This window comes from Dermacentor andersoni, chromosome 1, assembly GCF_023375885.2.
Source record: "Dermacentor andersoni chromosome 1, qqDerAnde1_hic_scaffold, whole genome shotgun sequence".
In the NCBI taxonomy this organism is placed as follows: Eukaryota; Metazoa; Arthropoda; class Arachnida; order Ixodida; family Ixodidae; genus Dermacentor; species Dermacentor andersoni.
Genome location: NC_092814.1, coordinates 194,779,952 through 194,800,294, shown reverse-complemented (window position 1 = coordinate 194,800,294; position 20,343 = coordinate 194,779,952). Strand labels below are relative to the sequence as shown.

The window sequence follows — 20,343 nt, the reverse complement described above, 5'->3', positions numbered from 1 at the left end:
AGGCCTACGCAATTCCAATGAATGACTAAAGCCATTTGAACGGAATTGAAAATATTTACTTAGCTGTGCGAGCTTATTAGACCTTGTAGGCAACATGTATTAAAAAGTTGATTACTCTCATCAATGGCAGTAACTGTTCAGGTAACCTGTCCACTTTTCAGTGCAGTTACAAGGTTTATTCTTGGCGTGCTCCAAGGAGTGCAGATCTTTCAGCATCGAGGACGCCAAGGCTTTCGGGTCAACTTCCATTGCCTTCTCCGAGGCACTAGACGATTGAGACCCAGGCAGCAAGACGCGCGTCTTGGGTCGTGGAGTTCAGTTCAGCTTCGTGCCTTTCGACATGGTGGTCTGCAGGCCAGTCTTCGATGATGATGGGGCAGCACTGGCTGCTGCCACCAAGGGGGTGGATGGAGTTTCTACAGGACTATCGTATGTAGGCCCTGTAGACCGCTGAAACCTGGCATGGCACTGCGCCCTGCCGCGTCGCACTGGCATAGCTTATTTGAGGTAAAAGCCCGAGCCTTTTTCTCGCTTCATAGAATAAGATTTTTTTCTTTTGTAGTAATTGCAATCATTTCTGTTTCTCTCTTCCAGCAAGAGCAGCTCCGTCAGTAGGCTGGATGGTCTCCCTTGCAACTGACACATAGGACAGGAGCATTGCAATTGTCAGAAGGATGGTTGTTGGCACTACACTTCGCACATGCTTCTTTGCCTCTACATAATTGTGATGCATGCCCGAACCTTTGGCACTTGAAGCACTGCCTCAGGTTCGGTATGTATGGTCTCATGTTGATTTTCAAATATCCTGCATCAAGTGAACTGGGCACAGTACTGGTACCAAATGTGAGTATTACGTGTTTCATGGGGATCTGTTGGTCGTTTCGCCATAGTGTTATTCTTTGTACCTTAATTATGTTTCGCTCCTGGAATCCCGCAAGGAGCTCTTCGTCACTGAGGTTCAGAAAATCCTCTTCCCACATTACTCTTCTGTTTGTGTTGAGCAAACGATGTGAAGAAATTGTGACATTAATGTCACCGATACTTGCAAGTTCAGAAAACTATTAAACTTAGTCTTTCTTTGTCAGTTTGAGGAGGAGGTCTTCGCTTGCCATCTTTGAGGCTTTGTAGTTAGATCGATCCAATCGTGTTTGGTAGGCATTTCGATACTAGGAAAGGTGACAGCTTTTTTACAGTTGTGTTGCCTTCACTGTGAAGGACATGAGGCATGGTACTTTGGGAAAGTCTTGTCACCTTGCTTCAAAAAGAACTGGAATGTTGCTTCAGTGCGCCCTCTTCTCAGAGGGCGACCTTGAAGGGGGGAAAAGCGTTTGCCATCTAATCCTTGGGAAGTTCAGCGGCGACGGTGGCCACCCACCACTGAGGCCAACAAGGGGACACTACAAGGTTGAAAGAATACCTCCAGATGCCAGCCATGCATCGCCGCTATGACCTAATATATAAGATACCCAAGGTTGGATAACTACGCCAGGTTAACCCTTGCCACCCAGAAATTCGGAAGTGAGAAGAAGTGAAAAGAAAACAGGAAAGAAAAAGCAGCGAGAGAAAAAGCAAAAAGATTAAGGAGGAGGACAGGAAAAGGTGACAGCCAGCTTCCTCCAGGTGGGTCAGTCTGGAGATGCCATCTATGTGAAGCAGCGGCCGAAGAGATGTGTTGCCTTCATCAGGGGACCTTAAAGATCCGAACACCCGGCGTCAGCTCAACCTCTAGAATCCCCCTTTCCCCAGACACAGCTAAGCAGCGCACAGCTACATGTGGGAGGGTCTAACCCTCATGAGCTCGGGCACGTGGAGTCACAACACACCAAACCACTGCTGACACAGATACCCCTGTGGGGGCACATATTATAGTTAGTATTTGGCAGACAACACTGACCCTTAACAGCATCGCTGAGGATAATTTTTCCTCTTGTCAAATGCATTGATAATTTGAAACATATAAAAAAAATCTGCCTAACAGCCATCAGTTTCTTGGACCATAACAATAAACACAAAATGTGGAAGCACTCTAAAGAGATCAAATCTCTGAAATAAAATCTTAAGCCATTCTACTCTGTGAAGGTAGATGACCAGCAAAGCTGTTTAGCACACGACACAGAGGTGTCAGAATCTTGAAGAAAGGTACAAACTCATTTTTTGTCTTGATCGGTGGTCATTGTGATGAAAGGTAAGCACACACATTTATTGTCTTTAACGATTTCCATTGGAGTAGCATGATGCTTGTGTCTTTTTGACGCATTCTCCGCCTCGCGACATGCGTTGTCTTGTCTGGCTTGCCGCATGCGCTTGGCATTTTCTGCACGATCTTCAGTGGTGCTTGCGGCCCTCCAGTGCCATTGACATTCCAGTTGCTGTTCCCTTCGTCTTTCCTCGTAGGTGCGTTGCTCTTCGAGAATCCTAACTATATGTCGCCTTCCTATGGCAACTGCAGAACACAAATTGAATGCATTGCTCGGCAGCTGCTGGTTTTATTATTTTTTTTTGCCCTCCAGCATTGACTACCGCAACCTTGGGGGAGCCGGAGGAAACCAGCCACAAATGTGATCGGAGCACAAAGAGAGGGCAGTACGCGCATATGCATAGCCGAAGCAGGTCGCACGCTGCCAAGTTGTAACAGAGTGGAATGGCTCAAGATCTTTTGTCTAACTATACGTGGCTTTCCCATAGCAACTGCAGAACACAAAGGAAATGCACTATTCGGGGGTATTCATTGCTTACGGGTGTATGAGTCATTGCTTATGCAGGTATGAGCCATTGATGATGAAAGTTTTCGACATACTATTCTGTATGCTGTACGATTGATTTGAAAGAATATAAGCACTGTTCGCTTCACTTTGCTGACTGCTTGTAGCCTCTGCTTAACAGGGCTATGAGCCATTGATGATGATAGTTTTTGTTGATGCACACAAAAAATACATGGAACCCTAGCCATATACAGCTTTGCTGTAAAATGAAAAATAAAATGATCCTACCTTGAAGAACCTGTTCTCTTCTCAGATGACGGAATTATGTGTGCTAAATTTACTTTTCATCTCACAGTGTATGATGCATAGCAGTCTAGAGGAGCCAGCAAAATCATGGAAAAAGTGCAAAGCATTGCTAGAAAAATGAGCAAACAAATGGTACTATGTAGTAACATCACTACAGAAAGTCTAACTAAAAGACCTGATTCTCGACTGTGCAATAAGGTGAATTCCCTCTATGACAGTGCTGCGAAAACAGTGAAAGCTAAAGTGCTGCAACAAATTATGAGTGATAACAACAATCTTTGTCTAAGTGAACTTAACTAGCAGACAATAAATGATGTAGTTGTCTCTCCAGAGCTAGAAGAATGACAGACATCTCAGTTCCAATTCAAGCAGCTCCATCCAGTACACTTCTATCTACAATGGCTAAGCTATATAATCTGAATGTCAAAGTTGACAATGCCATGACAAGCCAGATAGCTGCCACTAAGAAAAGGTGTTCAACTGTTGTTTGCAAGTGACGCTTTGTCACTCCAATGAGTGAGGACAGCTGCCCCACAGAGCAGCATTTCTTTCTTGCATGGGGGAACTTCATGCTTTAAAGCAAGGACCTGAACCAGAGCCAACAGAAGCACCGGAAGCAGCTAAATCAGCTAGTTGCACTGGCAATGATATTGAGAGACACCATCACAGTGAAAACGGGTTGCCGTCTCCAAGATTATAAATAAGCACTGACATGAAACTTGTGTCTAGCCTTATTTTTTTTGTTTGATTAGGTCACTGTTGGCTCTGTAATGGTAGTATAAAGGCTCAATTTCTTCAGCGCATATTATATCAGTAATTGTACCATTTTATAATGCCATCATGTTGAAACGCGAAGCTACGACAGGGTGAGACAGAGACAACAACCAAATATTGAAGTTGAACATTTTTACTGAGCCTTGTTGTTGCCCTTGAGCGTGTTCTGCACCATTTCTTTGCCTTCATCTTCAAGCACCCCCTAGTGACGGCCCCTACATGTACGTTCCCTCACATTGGTAATGACAGTCAGTTAGCAGTTCAAATGTTATTAAGTTAGGGGACCAGTGAATGCGCAGTTGAGTGTCGACTTGGCCCACACATTTTATGTGAAGGATCACAAAAGCAGCGGGCAACAAAATCACATGGATGAGGTTGGAGGAATGGCAGAAATGTAGGTGGGTTTAACATGGTCTAAGGCTATGACTTTGTCTCGGCCATTGATGTCAACCACGACGGCTCATGGGCTCCGTTGGAGGAAATTGTAGGGTCACTATAGGGAGGCACCAAAGGTTTGCAGACCAGACTGCGTTGGGCAAAAACCTACATAGACATAGACAAGTTGTCCTTGACAAAAACCCGCATAATGTATGGCAGTATGGGACGGGCCATAAGCATTGCATGGTGTTGTGAATCTTCGTGATAAAGTCGGCTGAATCTTGGTTTATGTTTGATGTTGCGATGAAAAATTCACCCGAGAAGCATAGCACACATGTGTAGACAAGTTCTGCTGAACTGTAGTCGATGTCAGATTTTCAGGAAGTTCAGATGCCAAGCAGCACAAGAGGTAGAGCAACACTCCATGTTGATGGATCACATGCTTTCAATGCTGCTTTTAACTGGCAATGCAATCTCTTGCTGGCTGGATGGTAGGGAGCCATTCAAATCTGCACAATACCAAGCAGCTGGCTCAGGTGGAAGAACAGTGCAATATCAAACTGCTGTACACAATCGGTAGTTATGGTTGAGGGTAGGCCAAATCAGGAACTCCAGTTGAGCAATGGTATCGGCAGCGATATTTGGTAGGGAAATAGCCTCAGGCCAGTGTGTAAAATGATCTACAGAGGTGAAAAAATAACTGGCACCACGGCCTGACAGTAGGGTGTTGATGATGAACAAGTGATTGTGGTTGAAATGGGCACTTGGCATGGGGAACTCGACAACAGTGGGAGTAGTGTGGCGCTCGCTGGACCTTGCATTGCTTGCACGTGATGCAGGAGCGAGTCCATTGGTGAACATTATGGTCCATACTCAGCTATACGTAGCAGTCACCGATGTGGCACTCGGTGTCTAACTTCCCTGGATGAGAAAAGGGAAGTAGTGCATTGAAGACTAAGTGCCTAAACCATGCAGACATAAAAGGACAAGGAATGCAGTCAACATGTCACACGGGATGGTGTCCAAACAGACTGGCATCTTAACTTTGTGAAGTACAGTGCCATATAAACTGGAATATATATGAGGTCATAGGTCGAGATTTTTTTCCTGAAAAAAGAAACACAGCTAAGTCACCCCTCATCTTATATAGCAGTCTTCAGCAGATTGTGAGTTGTCGTATGGCCAAGTCAAGATCAGGAATTGAACTATGTATATTCCTATTTATATGGTAATTGCGTGGGGGCGTCAGTCAGGTTTCAGGGACTGAATAGCAAACATCAGAGAATTGTGATTTCTAAGGATGCAGAAGCCTTCAAGGAAATCACGAAAATGATAAACTGCCACAACACTGTATTGCAGTGGGAATGAACCTGCAGAGGGGCGATTATGTCAGCAAGGCGGGAAACTTCTGCCTGCAGCTCTGTTTTGGGATCCCTGGTGCTATGAATGTAGATGGCTAAGATGGAAGACACCGGGACCTCCATGATCTTGTCCATCAACTGTGGAAGTTTGTAGAGAGGTCAGCATCTTCTGCGACAGCAAGGATCAGGCGCACATTGGCCAGCAAATATTCAGGAAAAGCTCACGCAGGTAGTGTTTCCCTTGTCACCAAGCAGGCACTACATGAGGTAAAGAAATTGCATTGGTGTACGATTACCGAGCTTTTCTGTGGCCACGAGAAGCTGTGGAAGTAATTTCTGCTCAGAAATGCAAGTCCTAGTTTAATTAGCACTTCATTCAGATTGATGTAGGAAGCCTTAAACGGTGCAGTGGCAAAAAGTTGTGAACTTCGGTGATGACATCAATAGGCAAATTTGAAATGATGTGGAAGTAACATGTCCGTTCAGAGGTGATTCTTAGCACACCAAAACGTGCTGTGGCCTAAAGAAACCAGAGGCCACAGTCACCAGACCAGAAAGGTCAGAACTCATTGCAAAGTGCAGACGTGGCAAAGCTGGCGGCTGTGGAGTACATATAACTGGCAGCATGAGTGCTGTCATCTATCACCCCAGGCTAACACCTGCATGTTCATCAGGGTCACCACTGTAGCTATGACGGCGCGGGGCAGAAACAAGAACGGAGTATCAGCATTGAATATCTTTACAGAATTTTATTGCTCTTGTATGTGTTTTGCGTCACTTAACTTCTTTTCCTTCATCTTCCAAGGCGGCCACTACACATGCACTACGTACAGCGTCGCTGCTGATGTGAAGCGGGAGGCCGGTTACTTTGTGGAAATGGGAGCTGATGATCATGTGGCGTTACAAGCACAGATCAGACCAATGCAGTAGTTGGAGGTCGTGCAATGACCATGTAGCCAAAAGCCCGCCATGCACTACCAAAGTGGCCCGTCAATCGTCCTTCATTTTGGCTGCCAACCCTTCTTCTCCACATTCTACATGGGTCAAACCTGGTTTGCTGCCGTCAGTTTTCTAGAGACAGTGAGTTACCGTTTCAACTTTTCTATGCTCTTATCCAATTGACTGCTCAGTGCACTCGGTTTCCAGCGTCATGGTCGTGGTGTGGGTGCACATGTCAGTGGTGTTGTGATTGGCTGTTTACCACGCGAAACCAGTCGCTCACGGTGGATGCAACAATCGTGAACAAGCCAACGACCTCGTCAGAGCAATCTCCAACTGCGACGATTCATGGCAAACAATTGGGCTTCACCAGGAAGGGTTTGGGCAATTTCCAAGGGGACATTCCTTCACGTCACCTGACATCAGCCCAAACTGCCATGTCCACGACGGAGTTGGGCTCATTGTGCCTCCCTCTTTCCCTGCTCATGCACAATGATGTGTGTGTATTTTGGGCCAAGCTTTCCATGGAGGAGAAGGGCTACCAACCTCTGGATTGGCAGGGAATGATGTGATCCATCTCCCGATGCCGGATTGGGGGAAGGTGACGGGACCAGGATGACAGAGGGGTTAAAAGAGGAGACGGGCGCTTGGCAAAGCGATCTGCAGCTGGAATGTGAACGGGATGACCTTACCTTCAGTATTCATCATCATTCTTGTACAAAATGTAAAAAGTTCGGCAGCATGTTACACTCCTGTAACCCGTGAAGGCGAAAGCCTGCTGCACACTTGGCAATGCATAAGTTATATAATCGGAGGGGTCAGACTTGCAAGACATAATGAACCAGAGCACGAAGTACACGTGTGGCAAGCCATTGTCTGCGAGCTTCGGCCTCCTCTCTACATTGCTGTCTCACATTATCGTGCTGCTACTTTCACAGTTTAGCTTCTTCGGCTCGTTTTTGATGCTTAGCTGCAGCTTCACGTGCCCGTATAATGGGGTCAGACTCACGCCAATGACTTTTGTCTTTGACTTTACGTTGCATCCTCCCAGCAGGGGAAAGCAGCACTAGTGGTTGAATGCCTCGCACCCGCCGCTTCACACGTCGCACCTCAATTCTTGCTTGGCGAGCAACTTCGGTTGCAGCGTACTTACATAGGGGGTATGCAATGCTTTATTGATGGTTCGGATGCTTGTTTTGAGCTTGTTCTTTATTGAAACGTATGCTGTTCGCTGTGTTCTATGGGTGGTTTCAATGAATGTATGCACTGTTTGCTTCACTTTGCTGAGTGCTTGTAGCCTCTGCCTTAAAAATATGAGCAATTGCATTTTTTGCTTGCTTATGGGTGTATGAGCCATTGCTTACAGGGGTATGAGCCATTGATGATGATGATATTTTTGTACTACTCGACTAGATGCCACGTTTCACAGCGAAGCTGTATATGGCTAGGGTTCTGTGCCTTTTGTTCTCCGTGAACAAAAACTATCATCATCAATGGCTTATATCCCCGTAAGCATTCCTACTCCCGTAAGCAAGCAAAAAATGCAATGGCTCATAACCCTGTAAGGCAGAGGTTACAAGCACTCAGCAAAGTGAAGCGAACAGTGCTTAAATTCTTTCTAATCATGCATACAACATACAGAACAGCATGTCAGAAACTGTCATCATCAATGGCTCATACCCCCGTAAGCAAGCAAAAAATGCAATGACTCATAGTCCCATAAGGTTCATGGCTACTCACTTTGTGTGAATAAGCTGCGATGACAGTATCCCTGTTGTCATTGTTGGTGATTTCAATGTGGATGTGTCGGTACCGAAAAGAGAGCGTTTTACACATTCAGTGTTGCAGACATATCCCTTGCGATGCCACATGGATTCGGCCCAACTGACCCCCAGCGGTGTACGTGTATCGATTTGACATTATCAAAGAATGTGGTTGCAGTTGCGAGTGAAGTAATGACCACTGGTCAAGACAATAAATGAGCATGCGTACCTTTTGTCATGGTGACCACCCATCAAGACAATAAATGAGTTCGTACCTTCTTCAAAATTATGTGTCATCTCCATGTCGTATGCTAAACAGCTTCGCTGGTCAACCACCATCACAGAGTGGAATGGCTCATGATTTTTTTAAGTATGAGCCATTGCAATGAGCCACTTAAGGCTTTCACCTTAATATAAACGTTTGTTTTAAGCATCCCCGATGTCAGGCCCAGCCCCACGCTCCCTCACTCCTCCATGGTGAATGAACATTTCACATCTTCGGACCCATGGTCGCAACATTGGCATGTAGTACCATGAACTTAGCAACATCAAAGGCCGTAATCAGCCATGACAAGCGATGCAAAAGAAAAACCTATCTGCAAATCCTAGAGGCTGTTCATAGCCAATACAGTATGTAAAGTCTACCGATTCTGTAACACTACCGCGCAAGTGTCCACTGGCCGGCCGGTCAGCACCTCCTAAAAGCGCGAAGCGACGAGATCAGCAAGAGCAGCGCATGCGCACCAAGTTCACTAGAAGTGCAAGTTTCGTCTGCTAGGCTCTTTTCACCAGCACAACACAGCCCCTTGCACGGTTAACTTTGTACAAGCTCCTCGGCTTATCGGAGATAACGGCTTCCAGTGAACTTGGTGCGTATGCGCTACGCTTGCTGATGTCATTGCTTCGCACTATTAGAAGGTTCTAACCGGCTGGCCAGTCACTCCTCACTCGGTATTGCTAAAGAATGGGTAGACTGTATACCTATGTTGCTTTGCACTTATTATGCCACTATATGTGCTCACTGACCTTGATGAAATGTTTATGATTTGTAAATAAAGCAAATGCTGTGACTGGAAATTACAATCTACCTAATACTTCAGAATTGTACTGCCACATGTGCTTCTTGTGATGTTTTTTCTTCTCATATGACAGCATGTTTTCCATGTTATTATGCTGTTATTATGCTTTTGTTCGCTCTGCACGAGACATGCATGGGTATCGCACTGCTATTACATGAGCGTAGTAGCCAGCACGATGAGCCAATCACTATCACAGATAAGCAATGTACATAGTGCATTAAGAAATTGACAGGACCACTGGTTAATTGTTCCATGTTGCACAATATGACAGCAAATAAGTACACAACTTATTATTAACCAATTTCTTTGATTCTATGATTGCCTCCCAGTGCTGTAAGAATACTGCTATTGTTGCTGCAGTGTTACATTTCTGTTGCAAGCACAAGTTCACCCAATAAACAATTTTCATCTTTTATGTTCCTTGTTGCCTGTGACCCAAATGCCCGCCTACAACTGTCACTTCCATGTGATAACATCACTATGTGCATTTCCATATGCACTAATTTCAAGTATCTTTGATTTGACTTAGTGCCTACTTATTTAACTATACAATAGAAGATTATGCGGCTGTATCTGTTATCGCAAAATCTGCAAGCGCAGGTAAGTGAAATTTAGCTTATCAGGAAAGACATTCTGCAATGTGCTTTTTGCAGCTTCAGTTACGTTCTCACAATCCTCAACTCGTTATCATGGAAGGCTATATGATGTAGCTTTAACTGACCATGATTAACAATCCTGCAAGCTGTAATATGAAGGTACTTTTAATGCTTGTCTTTGTCATGTGCCCCAAGGATGGTCTTTTTTGGAAACAGCTAATAGGATGGGGAGCAGGCCAAGCACATCAGTCTATGATATAAAACCAGATATTCTCTAAACAACAGCAATGGTAAAAAATAAAGAATAAGAACAATAAAGGGGGAAGTGGCAACACTGTTAAGTGCATTTGTTGTAAAGAAAAAGATCAGCCCTCGAGGATGTCTATACTCCTTCATTGAACAGGCAAATTCATTGTATGTAGTGGCCTTCACTGTAGAGGCGTTCACAATACATATGGTAGATAAGACTTCAGCTAGGACATACGGAATCTTTCATTGTACAGGCCATTTCCCTGTGGAGGCATTCATTGTAGAGGCATTCGACTGTATAATGTCATGCTGACTTGAGTGACCTTTACAGAGTACAGCATCAGCTAAAGATTTCATTTGGAAAACATTGGGGGCACTTAAGTGCTTTCTCTGAACTGACACTGTTCTTAAGGTATGTCTACTAAGATTTTGCATAAAACTACTGCTTTCCTTTTTATTTTTTTGATGTGACAGTGCAAATAAGAAAACAAATCTAACGCATTCTTAAAAACACATCGGTAAGTAGCAAGACAAAATATTTCTAATTGGTGGACAATTGCAGCTATGTAGGAACATTATTGAAAGTTTAGAAACCCTGCACAGATCCTCTGTAAATGCTCATTCTGTCGACAAACCCCAACTCAGTGAGCACTGTCTGCAAGTCCCCTTGCAACCAAGCTACACCACCTTGCCATTAGATGCAGACGTTCTGCACCATAATGGCACCACTTCTGGCTTATTCCACAACTGAGGACCACAAAGCAGGGCCTCACATAAGCACCAGAGGATCAAGTGCTGTGGTGCAGAGCACCCTGAATTGGTGCAGAAAGTGGTGCATGTGTGAATCAAACTGCACATGAATCAAACTGCACATCACCCACCTTATGCCTCTTAAAAAGACCCAGAGTGTGCCAAGTTTACAAGATCAAGCTAATGGAATGCAAATGTTTGGCGAGGAACATTCCCATGCGCAATCACAACGCAGTACAATAAAGAGAAAATAAACTACTACGATTTTCATCACAATGATGTACTGCATAAGTTATGCCCGTCTCTTCATACCAGATCAAGCAGAAAAGGTGGAATCAGCCACCTGAAATTTTTGACAGCTGAGGGATTGAAGCTACGGTTTACCTCCACAGCCTCTGAAGCATCTCAAAGGTCCCCTACCAAGGAGGTCCAGAATCTTAGCAGGAGATAGATTGAGAACCTATTCGGTGGCATTTCACAAAGGCCCAGACTACCAACAGTTGCCATTTCTCTTCCTTCAGATTTCTTTTCATTACCAGGGCAGGATATTTCACCCGTAGAGGATTGGTGTTTGTAGTCACGCCATGTGTCACTACTTCAATGGAAGCTTGAGGTACTTCCAGGCCGACAATTCTAATCTAAAAACAGCATATGCAAACCAGGCTGGCATATGGCAATCTATCCCGTCTGTACAGAGAAACCACAATATGGTAGCTCTCACCACAGGATGCATGTGGCCTCGTTTTTACTAAATAAGCTCTAAAGCACCACAAATTATATCTGCAATTCTATAACACGGGCATTTAACAATTGCAACAAGGTCAAACTTTGCAAATAACATCTAAATGGCTTCCTCACCTGTAAGCTCTGTATAGAGCTAAATGTGCGTCCACAGTCTCCACATCTTTGAGTGATGGTTGGGTCGTGGCACTCTGCATGCCGTTCCAGTTGCGGGATTGTTCTGAACACCTTGTCACATTGCAGGCACTTTAAGCCATTACCGTCTGCATGCAGCTGGGTATGTTCATCAAGTAAAGCCTTCGAGTAGAAAATTCGTGGGCACAGTGGACAAGGGCGTTTGCATGGAGCCGTCTTGTGTGACCGTGCTTCGTGAGCAAGCAGCTCTGCCTCAGTTGGGTAGTAGTATGGGCATCGGCTGCATTTGAGCCACTGCGCCTCTGGGTGGTTTGACATGTGCGTGTGCAAACCCTTGTTACTGTATGTCTCAAATGGGCACAGCTCACAGGAGTACTTTTTCAGCTTGGAGAGAAGTGCCATTTCGTCCTGCGAGAGGTCACTAATGTGCACAGTGGCTAGGTGCCTGCAAACCTCCTTGGTGGTCACAAATTTTTTTCCACAGTGTGAACAGGTGCAGCGTAGGTGTGCATCGTGGGCCCGCCTCAGATGCTTGCGCAGACAGATGCGGAGATGGAACTGACGGGGGCAGTGGGGGCATTGAAGCCAAGGGCTTTTCTCATGCAACATCATATGTATACGGAGTGTAGTAGCAGTGGCAAGCTGTGCACCACATGTGGGGCACAAGAACAACTTCTCACGCTGACCCAAGTGCAGTCGAAGGTGACAGGCAAGGCCACTCAGTGTGGTGATGGCCTTGTCGCAGATGCGACAGAGGTAGATGCACTGACTGCCAAGGCGGTTAAGCTTAACTGTGTGCACAGTCTGCTCGTGCTCCTCTCGCTCTCTTTGCTCCTGCAATGAAAAACAAACCAAGGTGACAGGGACTTTGCTGTTGACTTAACTTAAGATTATTTCTTGGCAAGTGCCTATATCTGTTTTAACCAGTTCCTTTCAAGCCCATTTAATCTACTGGTTCACAGTGGTAGGCTTCATTACAAGAGTTTAACCTACAGTTAAAACTCCATTCTTTGATTAGAAAGGCATCTCTGTAGTCCTACAGACCAAAAATAACTCATGATAGGCATGCAAATGCTGTATAAATGCTATAACATTTCTGAGACTACTATTTATCTGACCTTGCAGTAAAAATAATCATTTCTGTTTGTACAGTCGAACGCCTTTATAACAAAGTGCTTAGGGAGTCTCAAATCATTTGTTATACAAGTCACTTCATTGTAAAGGTTGGGCATCGCACAGCTCACAATATAAGCGGGACAGCATTATTCCTTTATTATGCAGGCCATTTCATTGTAAAGGCGCTCGACTGTATTACTTAATAATTTGATAGTATTTCAGTGAGAAAGCTGAAGTGGCCAGTATGGTTTATTGTAAACATCTCCACCCCACAGCCTGTGCACAAACTTTTGGCGAGATAAAAAGGTTGCACAGTGCCTCACCGTTTTCTCTCTCTCCAGAATAAAAGCACATCCTTCAAACTGAAGTTGACACCATGTAACTCTAAGTCTGAGGAGTAAGTTTTGTGTAGTTTGCATTGTCATCACAAGAGGAATGCTATAACACTTACAAAGGAAATTAGTTCACTCAAAGTACTAAGAGGAACAGACATAAAGCAACAAACAGACTTCAGAATTTCAGAAGAATGTTGTGCAGGGTTTGACATGCACTGCAGAATCAAGAATGAACAGCACAAACATGACGAAGATAAGAAAGACGCACACAGCCCTCAAAGGAGCCCTGAACCACCCCACGGCTTTGGTGAAATAACATAGTCCGCAGGTAGCATACACTGCTGTGAACATCTCAGCCAAGTTTTGCTGCCGTACATGGTGCACGGAGCTCACAAGTGGATCGCGAAGTCACTTTTCTCTCAAACACTTTCTTTTCAACAGGAGGTCTTGCGCTCACTCTCTTCTGGACGCACTACTTTGTCATTTCCTTAGACGGCTGCTATTGGCCGATAGCTGACATCAAGCTGCGGTCGGCTACATGGCGTAGATACCGCGGCCACCGCAAGGTGTCGCCATGAGTCCACTGGCTAAGAGCACTGCGGCTCTCCGAGGACAACCACGTACTACACAGAACTTACTACACAATTCACATCGCGCATTCAATTGATTACACATATCAATATTTTTTAGCACACTTTAAGGTTGTATATCTCGAAAGTGGTGCTAGTCTTAGGATTTCTGATAAACATGAATTCTATGTTGCTCGGCTTCAATTCTGCAATAGTAACACATGTCCTAATGTGAATAATTAGACGGTTAATTTACGAGTATTTTTCTTTAGCTACCTGGACATTCAAATTCCTCATGTAGGCAATTTACACTTCTTCCATAAATACCCCTGATAAAGTGTCATATGCAATTCCTTCAAAATGTATTCAAACTAAGAAAGAATAGGTATTATATAAGAAGCACATACAGTACATAGGAAAACAACAGCTATGTCGTCGCTGTTGTAGGGTGAGCTGTCACATGCTCCATAAAAATAAAAATGTTACTGCAGTGCAGCAAAAGGTAAGCTCCACTGCAAGACAAGTTACTGCTTTTGATTAATATGACAGGCTTCTGAATTTTCACGAGTGTGATGCTGGGGTATTGCTGCATACTGTTTAAACATTAGTTCAGAACAACATTTTTTAGAGTTCTGAAAAGTGATTCACAACAGATCTCTTGAGCAAGTGTGCATGTTCCCCAAGACTGTTATTTATGCATTGGCCAGTTTGACCAATACAATACCTAGGTTAAAAAATGCAAAATTTAGGTTGGCACCATGGGCAGCTCACTCGTGAAATTTGTGAAGCTTATTATATTCACCAAAAGCAGTGACAAATGTTACAGTGTACCTCCACTTTCACTGCACTGCAGTAAACTTTTGTTATTTACGGTGCTTGTAACAGCCTGTACTACTACCCTAAGAGAGCAAACAACTGGATGCTGTTTTTCTTTGTATTGTACATACTACATACATATATAGCTGCATTGCTCAGGAAGCCAGACTTTTCTGGCAAAACCACGATCATGATATCGCCATTTGGTGGGAAATAGAGGCCATAATGTTTTCTTTATACAGAAATGGAAGCGGCACTTGGTATTTTGGAGCAGTTTTTGAAGCAGGAAAAATCGCAGTTCAGAGCTAACTCACGGGGTTTTACGCGCCAGAAGCACAATCCGATTATGAGGCATGCCACAGTGGGAGACTCCGGAAATTTGGACCACCTGTGGTTCTTTAACATGCACCTGAATCTAAGTAAACAGATGTTTTCGCGTTCTGCTCCCATCGAAATGCAGCCGCCGTGGCTGGGATTCGATCTCGCGACCTCGTGCTTGCAGCCCAACATCATGGCCACTAAGAAACCGCGGCGGGTACCGTTCGGAGATGAAATGCATGCTTTTTGAGAAGAAAATTTGCTGTTTGGAGCAAGGAAACATTGCTTTGGAGCAGTAACTTATTGCTCTGGTGTAAACAGAAATTTCCGCGTGCAGTTAGCGGAATAATGACGCTATACTTCGTGCTATACGAGCACGAAGGTGAGCTTTGTGGTTCTTCTTTTTTTTCTTTTTTTGGTGTTGCAAGGAACCAAGCGAGCTGCTTTGCTCTTATTAAGACCTCAAACTGCAGCTAGAAAACACTACCGTGTTAAAAGGTCTTTGTGTTTGAGTCTCCACGCAACACAATTATGTTTTCCCTTATATTCAAATTGCAATCCCACGCTATCATGTCTGTAGGTTGTGTGCAAGTTGTGCTTGACAAGTTTTATGACACAATTTACGTTGAGAAATGCAATGAGTTCAGTAACACCTATGTGGCACGCGGAGGGCGTGCGTGGATTGGGATGCGTGGTTTGAAGTGATTTTCTCGGCCAAAGATGCCGGCGGCAGCACCATCACCGGATTTTCTGTGACACGGGGCCATTAACACTATCGTGTTAAAATAAATGAAAAAACATGTATTTCAGCCAACTAGACGAAGTATTGGTGCTATTGCAGTTTGCCCACAGCTGATCGATTTTTTGCACCGGCTCCGATTATTCGGCTTTCCCCACAGCGTTGCTGTGTTCTTCACAGATACTGGTGGATTCAGAAAGGGAGGGGGGTCCCGGACCCTAAGTTATGCTCATACACTTCAGGGCCAACAAAGTTGAACACATTTTTTTCTTAATTCTTTATTTTTTCAGCTAGCATAATCAGAGAAGGCGAGTTCCGGGGCAGATGTGACGTAATACATGCAATAAGTGACAATTTGGTGCAGCATTTAGACGCACTTCCTTCACAGCACAGTTTGGCACAATTGGCATAGCACTACCATCATTGTTCATAGCACATAAAGAAAACGTTCTGTTTATTGTTTACCTGAACAACTTCTTAGATTTTTCATCTACAGAACTGATATTTAAAACTGTTTTTCATTGACCAAAAACAACTGCGTAGGGTCCACCTACTAGCACACCACGCTTTCCCTTCACATATGCTTCTTGGTTGGCACCTCAAGAAGAAAACGCGGAACAGACAATGAGATATCAGTAAACAGGTCCCCTATGCTAAACGGAAAGGTGCTACAAACACATGTGCGAATACTTGAAAACATTTTAATAACAAATCGAATATTGTATTTATTGTATTTAATCCGATCCTCTAATCAAATAGTAATTGTTCGAAAATCTAAATAATTTTCTAATAGTTTTTTTAATACATAACATCATTGTGCGCATTAAAACATGAAATCAAAGCAAAAATGCAATGACTTTCATGCCATCCAGAGTGAACATAACGTACTAAAGCAAGCTAAGTTGCTCATGAAGCCAACTTTTCCAGCAGAATAATGATCAATCACAAAAAAAAAAAAAATTTCTTTAAACATGGCATTCAGCAGTGGATATTGTTTTGTACTATTTAGAGATGCAGCACCTATGTCTTCTCATCAGATGAAGCCTGAATATGTTTTATTGCAATATACTTGATACAATAAAGGCACCATCTGTGCAACCATTCGTACTAGAGAAAAAGTTTTTTTGTGCTCTGTCACCACCGCAGATAATATGCATTTGCATTTTTGGTTTGGTCATGAAGGCATACAAAAATGTTAACTGGCCCACAGGGTTACTCTTAAACTTTATAAGTATGATAATGCATGACTGCGTACGCTTCCAGGTGCGTTGAGTTTGCAAACAAACTGCCTATTCCTAAAGCTCCCTTTGTACTTTTAATAAAGTATGTTTTATAATGTGCAGTGTAATGGCAATCTTTCAAATGTTGTGGATACCAGGATGTAAAACGTGCTTGATATAATGTTGAGAAGGGTATACATTCTTTGCAAGCTATTAGAAAAATATTTTATAATTGAATCAATTCATTTCTAGCACTATTCCATTCATGTTCGAGTTGGTCTCAAACACTACTGTTTGCCCACCCTTATTGTCTTTCATCTGTATCCCACTTAAAAGCACTTTTTTTTATTTAATTCCACCATTTTATACGAACCTGGAACACGAGTGAGCACATCCTGCAACCAAATGCCTCGACCTCGGGGTGCATGCTTTGTAGGTGCCGAGTGAGTACCAAGTCGGAAGATGTGATGAAGCTGGGGCAATGGGAGCAGCGAAGTTCAACTTCAGGGAAGCGGCTTAGCATCGTGACTGTCCCATCTTCATGCTTGCTAGCCACATGCATGTTATAAGCGGAACGTCGCTCGAACATGTGCAGGCAATACTCGCATGTGTACACACAAAGGCAGAGAGTGTGCATGCGACGCACATGTAGGGACAGCGCTGTAGAGGTATCAAAACCCACGTCGCAATGTGAGCACACATGCTTGCCGCCCAGGTGCTTTGCCTTGTAATGGAAACGCAGTGCCCAACGGCTGGAGAAAGCCTTAATGCATGCTGGACACTTGAAGGACTTGAGGATGCTGTCTGCCGGGTGAAGGTGGCTCCACACATGGTGCTGACAACGTGGCCGCGTTGGAAAGCTCTTGTTGCAGATAGCGCAAACGAATTCGTCCACTTCGTAGTCACCCAATGGCTTGCGAATGGAGGCTGCATGATGGTGTTTACACAACATAAGTTCAACATAGGACCTCAGCAGTAGGAGCAGCTTCAGCTAGGTAGGTGGTTCATGTCTGGCATAAAAAACTTCCAAACCGAAAAAAAGAAAGAACAAAAATTGAAACATGAAGGAACATACTGGGCACACACAGGCAGTGTGTGCACTAGTACACCGTTTTTCTTTTTTTTCCAGTTTGAACAGACTGTTTAAAAATCACTTGGAGCATACAGTCCAATTCAGCCTATTCAAGTCGATCACCTGAAGGGGCAGACATTACTTCACAACAAATTGCATCTCCAAATAGATAATGAAAATTCACTAATTACCTTTTTAATTATTCCCTTTCAGGCACATGGAATAGCGAAATTCAAGCTGAGCAGTAGTGAAGTCCTGTCTGCTTACCAAAAATTTTAAGATTAGCACTACTTCGAGCTAATCCATCCTTAAAATCTGGTAAAGAAATTCATTGGCACTCTAGATCGTCCTGAACTGCAAGAGGGACACTTGTGGGAAACTGTTAACTGAAACAGCGATGTATTTCATAGCCTGCTTTAAGGACGGGAATCTCGACAGTGGTGCTAGCCTTAGAATTTCTGCTAAGCAAACATGACTTCCGTGCCCTTCAGCTCTGATAATGCATTTGCGATATGTTCCCTAAGCACTAAATCAAATAATTAGAAAGTTAATCAGTGAATTTTTTTAATAGGTACCTGTACACTGCGACTTCTCATACAGATAATTTTTGCCGCTTCGAAAGAGTCACTTGGAAAGGTAGAGCAGCAGTATCTGTCACAGGTGATCTAAAATAAATCTGTTCTAAGTAAAAAAATCCCCAATAATTTAGTGGTATATTCTTTTATGCTTGTATTTTGCAATATTAGAAAATTCCTACATCTCAGAGTCAAGCATTACTGAGGACACTAAAAATAAGGTTTTAGAAATGAGACTTTGTCACTGTTCTGGCATATCAGATAGTGGCAGCAGTTTCAGAGGACCACAAAACTTTACGCTCTGGGCAAAGCGTGCTTATATCTTATCAAATGACTCAATACATACAGTGCAATTCAATAATGCACACATTCCTCTGATACCATGTCACAAGAACACGTAACATGCTAGGAGACCTGCAACATGTTTTTGAGCTTGGTAAATAAACTTGCTTAGTCGCCAGACAATGCCATCACAAACATCTCAGCTTAATATTAGTTCTGTTTAAAGAGGAAAAGAACTGCAACTTCAGACAGGACGTAAGACGAAGGAGCGAACAGGACGAGCGGTTGCTAGCGACTCTACCGGCAGCTCAATGCTGGCAGCATTGAGCTTACAACACTGTTCAAGACACCTCCCGTTTCCTTCAACTTCACGAAATCCCTGCCACTTTTCATGCATACTGATATATAACGATAAAAGTAACAGCCCATTTGCCATTCTGTTTTTTTAACGTCATAGCTAAGTACTAGTAGTAGTGCCTCTGGCAGAACCAAATGCAGAGGAAATGCATCAATGGTGAGGCAGTGGCAGCACATGATTGGACAGAAAAATACAAAAGAAATTAATTCTGAAGAATTATGCACCAAAACCACGATCCGATTAATGAGGCATGTTGTAGAGGGGAACTCCGGACCACCTGGGGTGTTTTACCATGCACCCAATGCACGGTGCAAGAGCATTGTTACATTCCACCCTCGACAGAATGCAGCCACCGGAATGGAACAACCGGAATGTTGCCACCGCAGCTAGGATTGCACTCATGACCTCGAGCTAAGTAGCGCAACGCCATAGCCCCTGGGCTACTACAGTGGGTGCACAGAACTATACGACATTACCGATGCTACAGCAGACACATTTGCCCGAAGTCCTTTACCACAGGGCAAATCTCTTGTGTTAAATCACTACTACAATAATCTGTCATGTCGTTTTCTCCCTCTAGTCTTTGTTAATTTAACTACACATGCAGACGTCTTCATAACATCTCATTAGTGTGCTATATGTCCCTTGTTACAATACCAGAGCTGCGAATCCTGAAATAAAAAAAAGAATACTATAATAGAAGCCAAAGAAAAACAGACTAAAATTTGGTGAAGAATACTAAAGATTGTTTGACTACTCAATACACTGTCTATTAAAAATTTTCAGACTTTGCTTTGTGAGGATGCTATGAACAGGTGCCCTGCTATAAAGTGTCAGCAAGAGTGATAAGAATGATAGACAAATAGAAATGTCTATGGTTTATTAATGAAATATTCATGTAACGGTAGTGGAAGATTTGGTTAACGTTGTACATTGGTTCTATAAGTTTGTCTTGCTGCTGCACGGATAGGTCTGTATAATCGACGGGTCTGAAAAATCAGGCTATGAAAAATGGCTCAGTAACTGTACTTGTATCTTTCTTAAAATCTGTTTTGCCCTAAGCTAGATGCAAACAAAAACTGTAAAATATCTGGCGTCAATATGACAATCAAAGAAGAGCTCTAAAAATCGGGCCTTTTAAGATAAAATGCCAAACGCTAGTGGGCATGC

General features: G+C 43.6%; 1 protein-coding gene across 2 annotated transcripts in view; it reads right to left on the bottom strand.

Moving 5' to 3' along the window:
• Positions 1 to 20,343, bottom strand: part of LOC126546955 (uncharacterized) — a 41,903-nt gene that overhangs the window by 9,371 nt on the left and 12,189 nt on the right. For both annotated transcript variants that reach the window (XM_050194683.2, XM_055062918.1), the window contains exons 2-3: positions 17,260 to 17,813; positions 11,756 to 12,607 (exon numbers count right to left, since the gene is read on the bottom strand). In XM_050194683.2, coding sequence (XP_050050640.1) covers positions 11,756 to 12,607; positions 17,260 to 17,813 — 1,406 coding nt within the window. The remainder of the gene's footprint in view (positions 1 to 11,755; positions 12,608 to 17,259; positions 17,814 to 20,343) is intronic.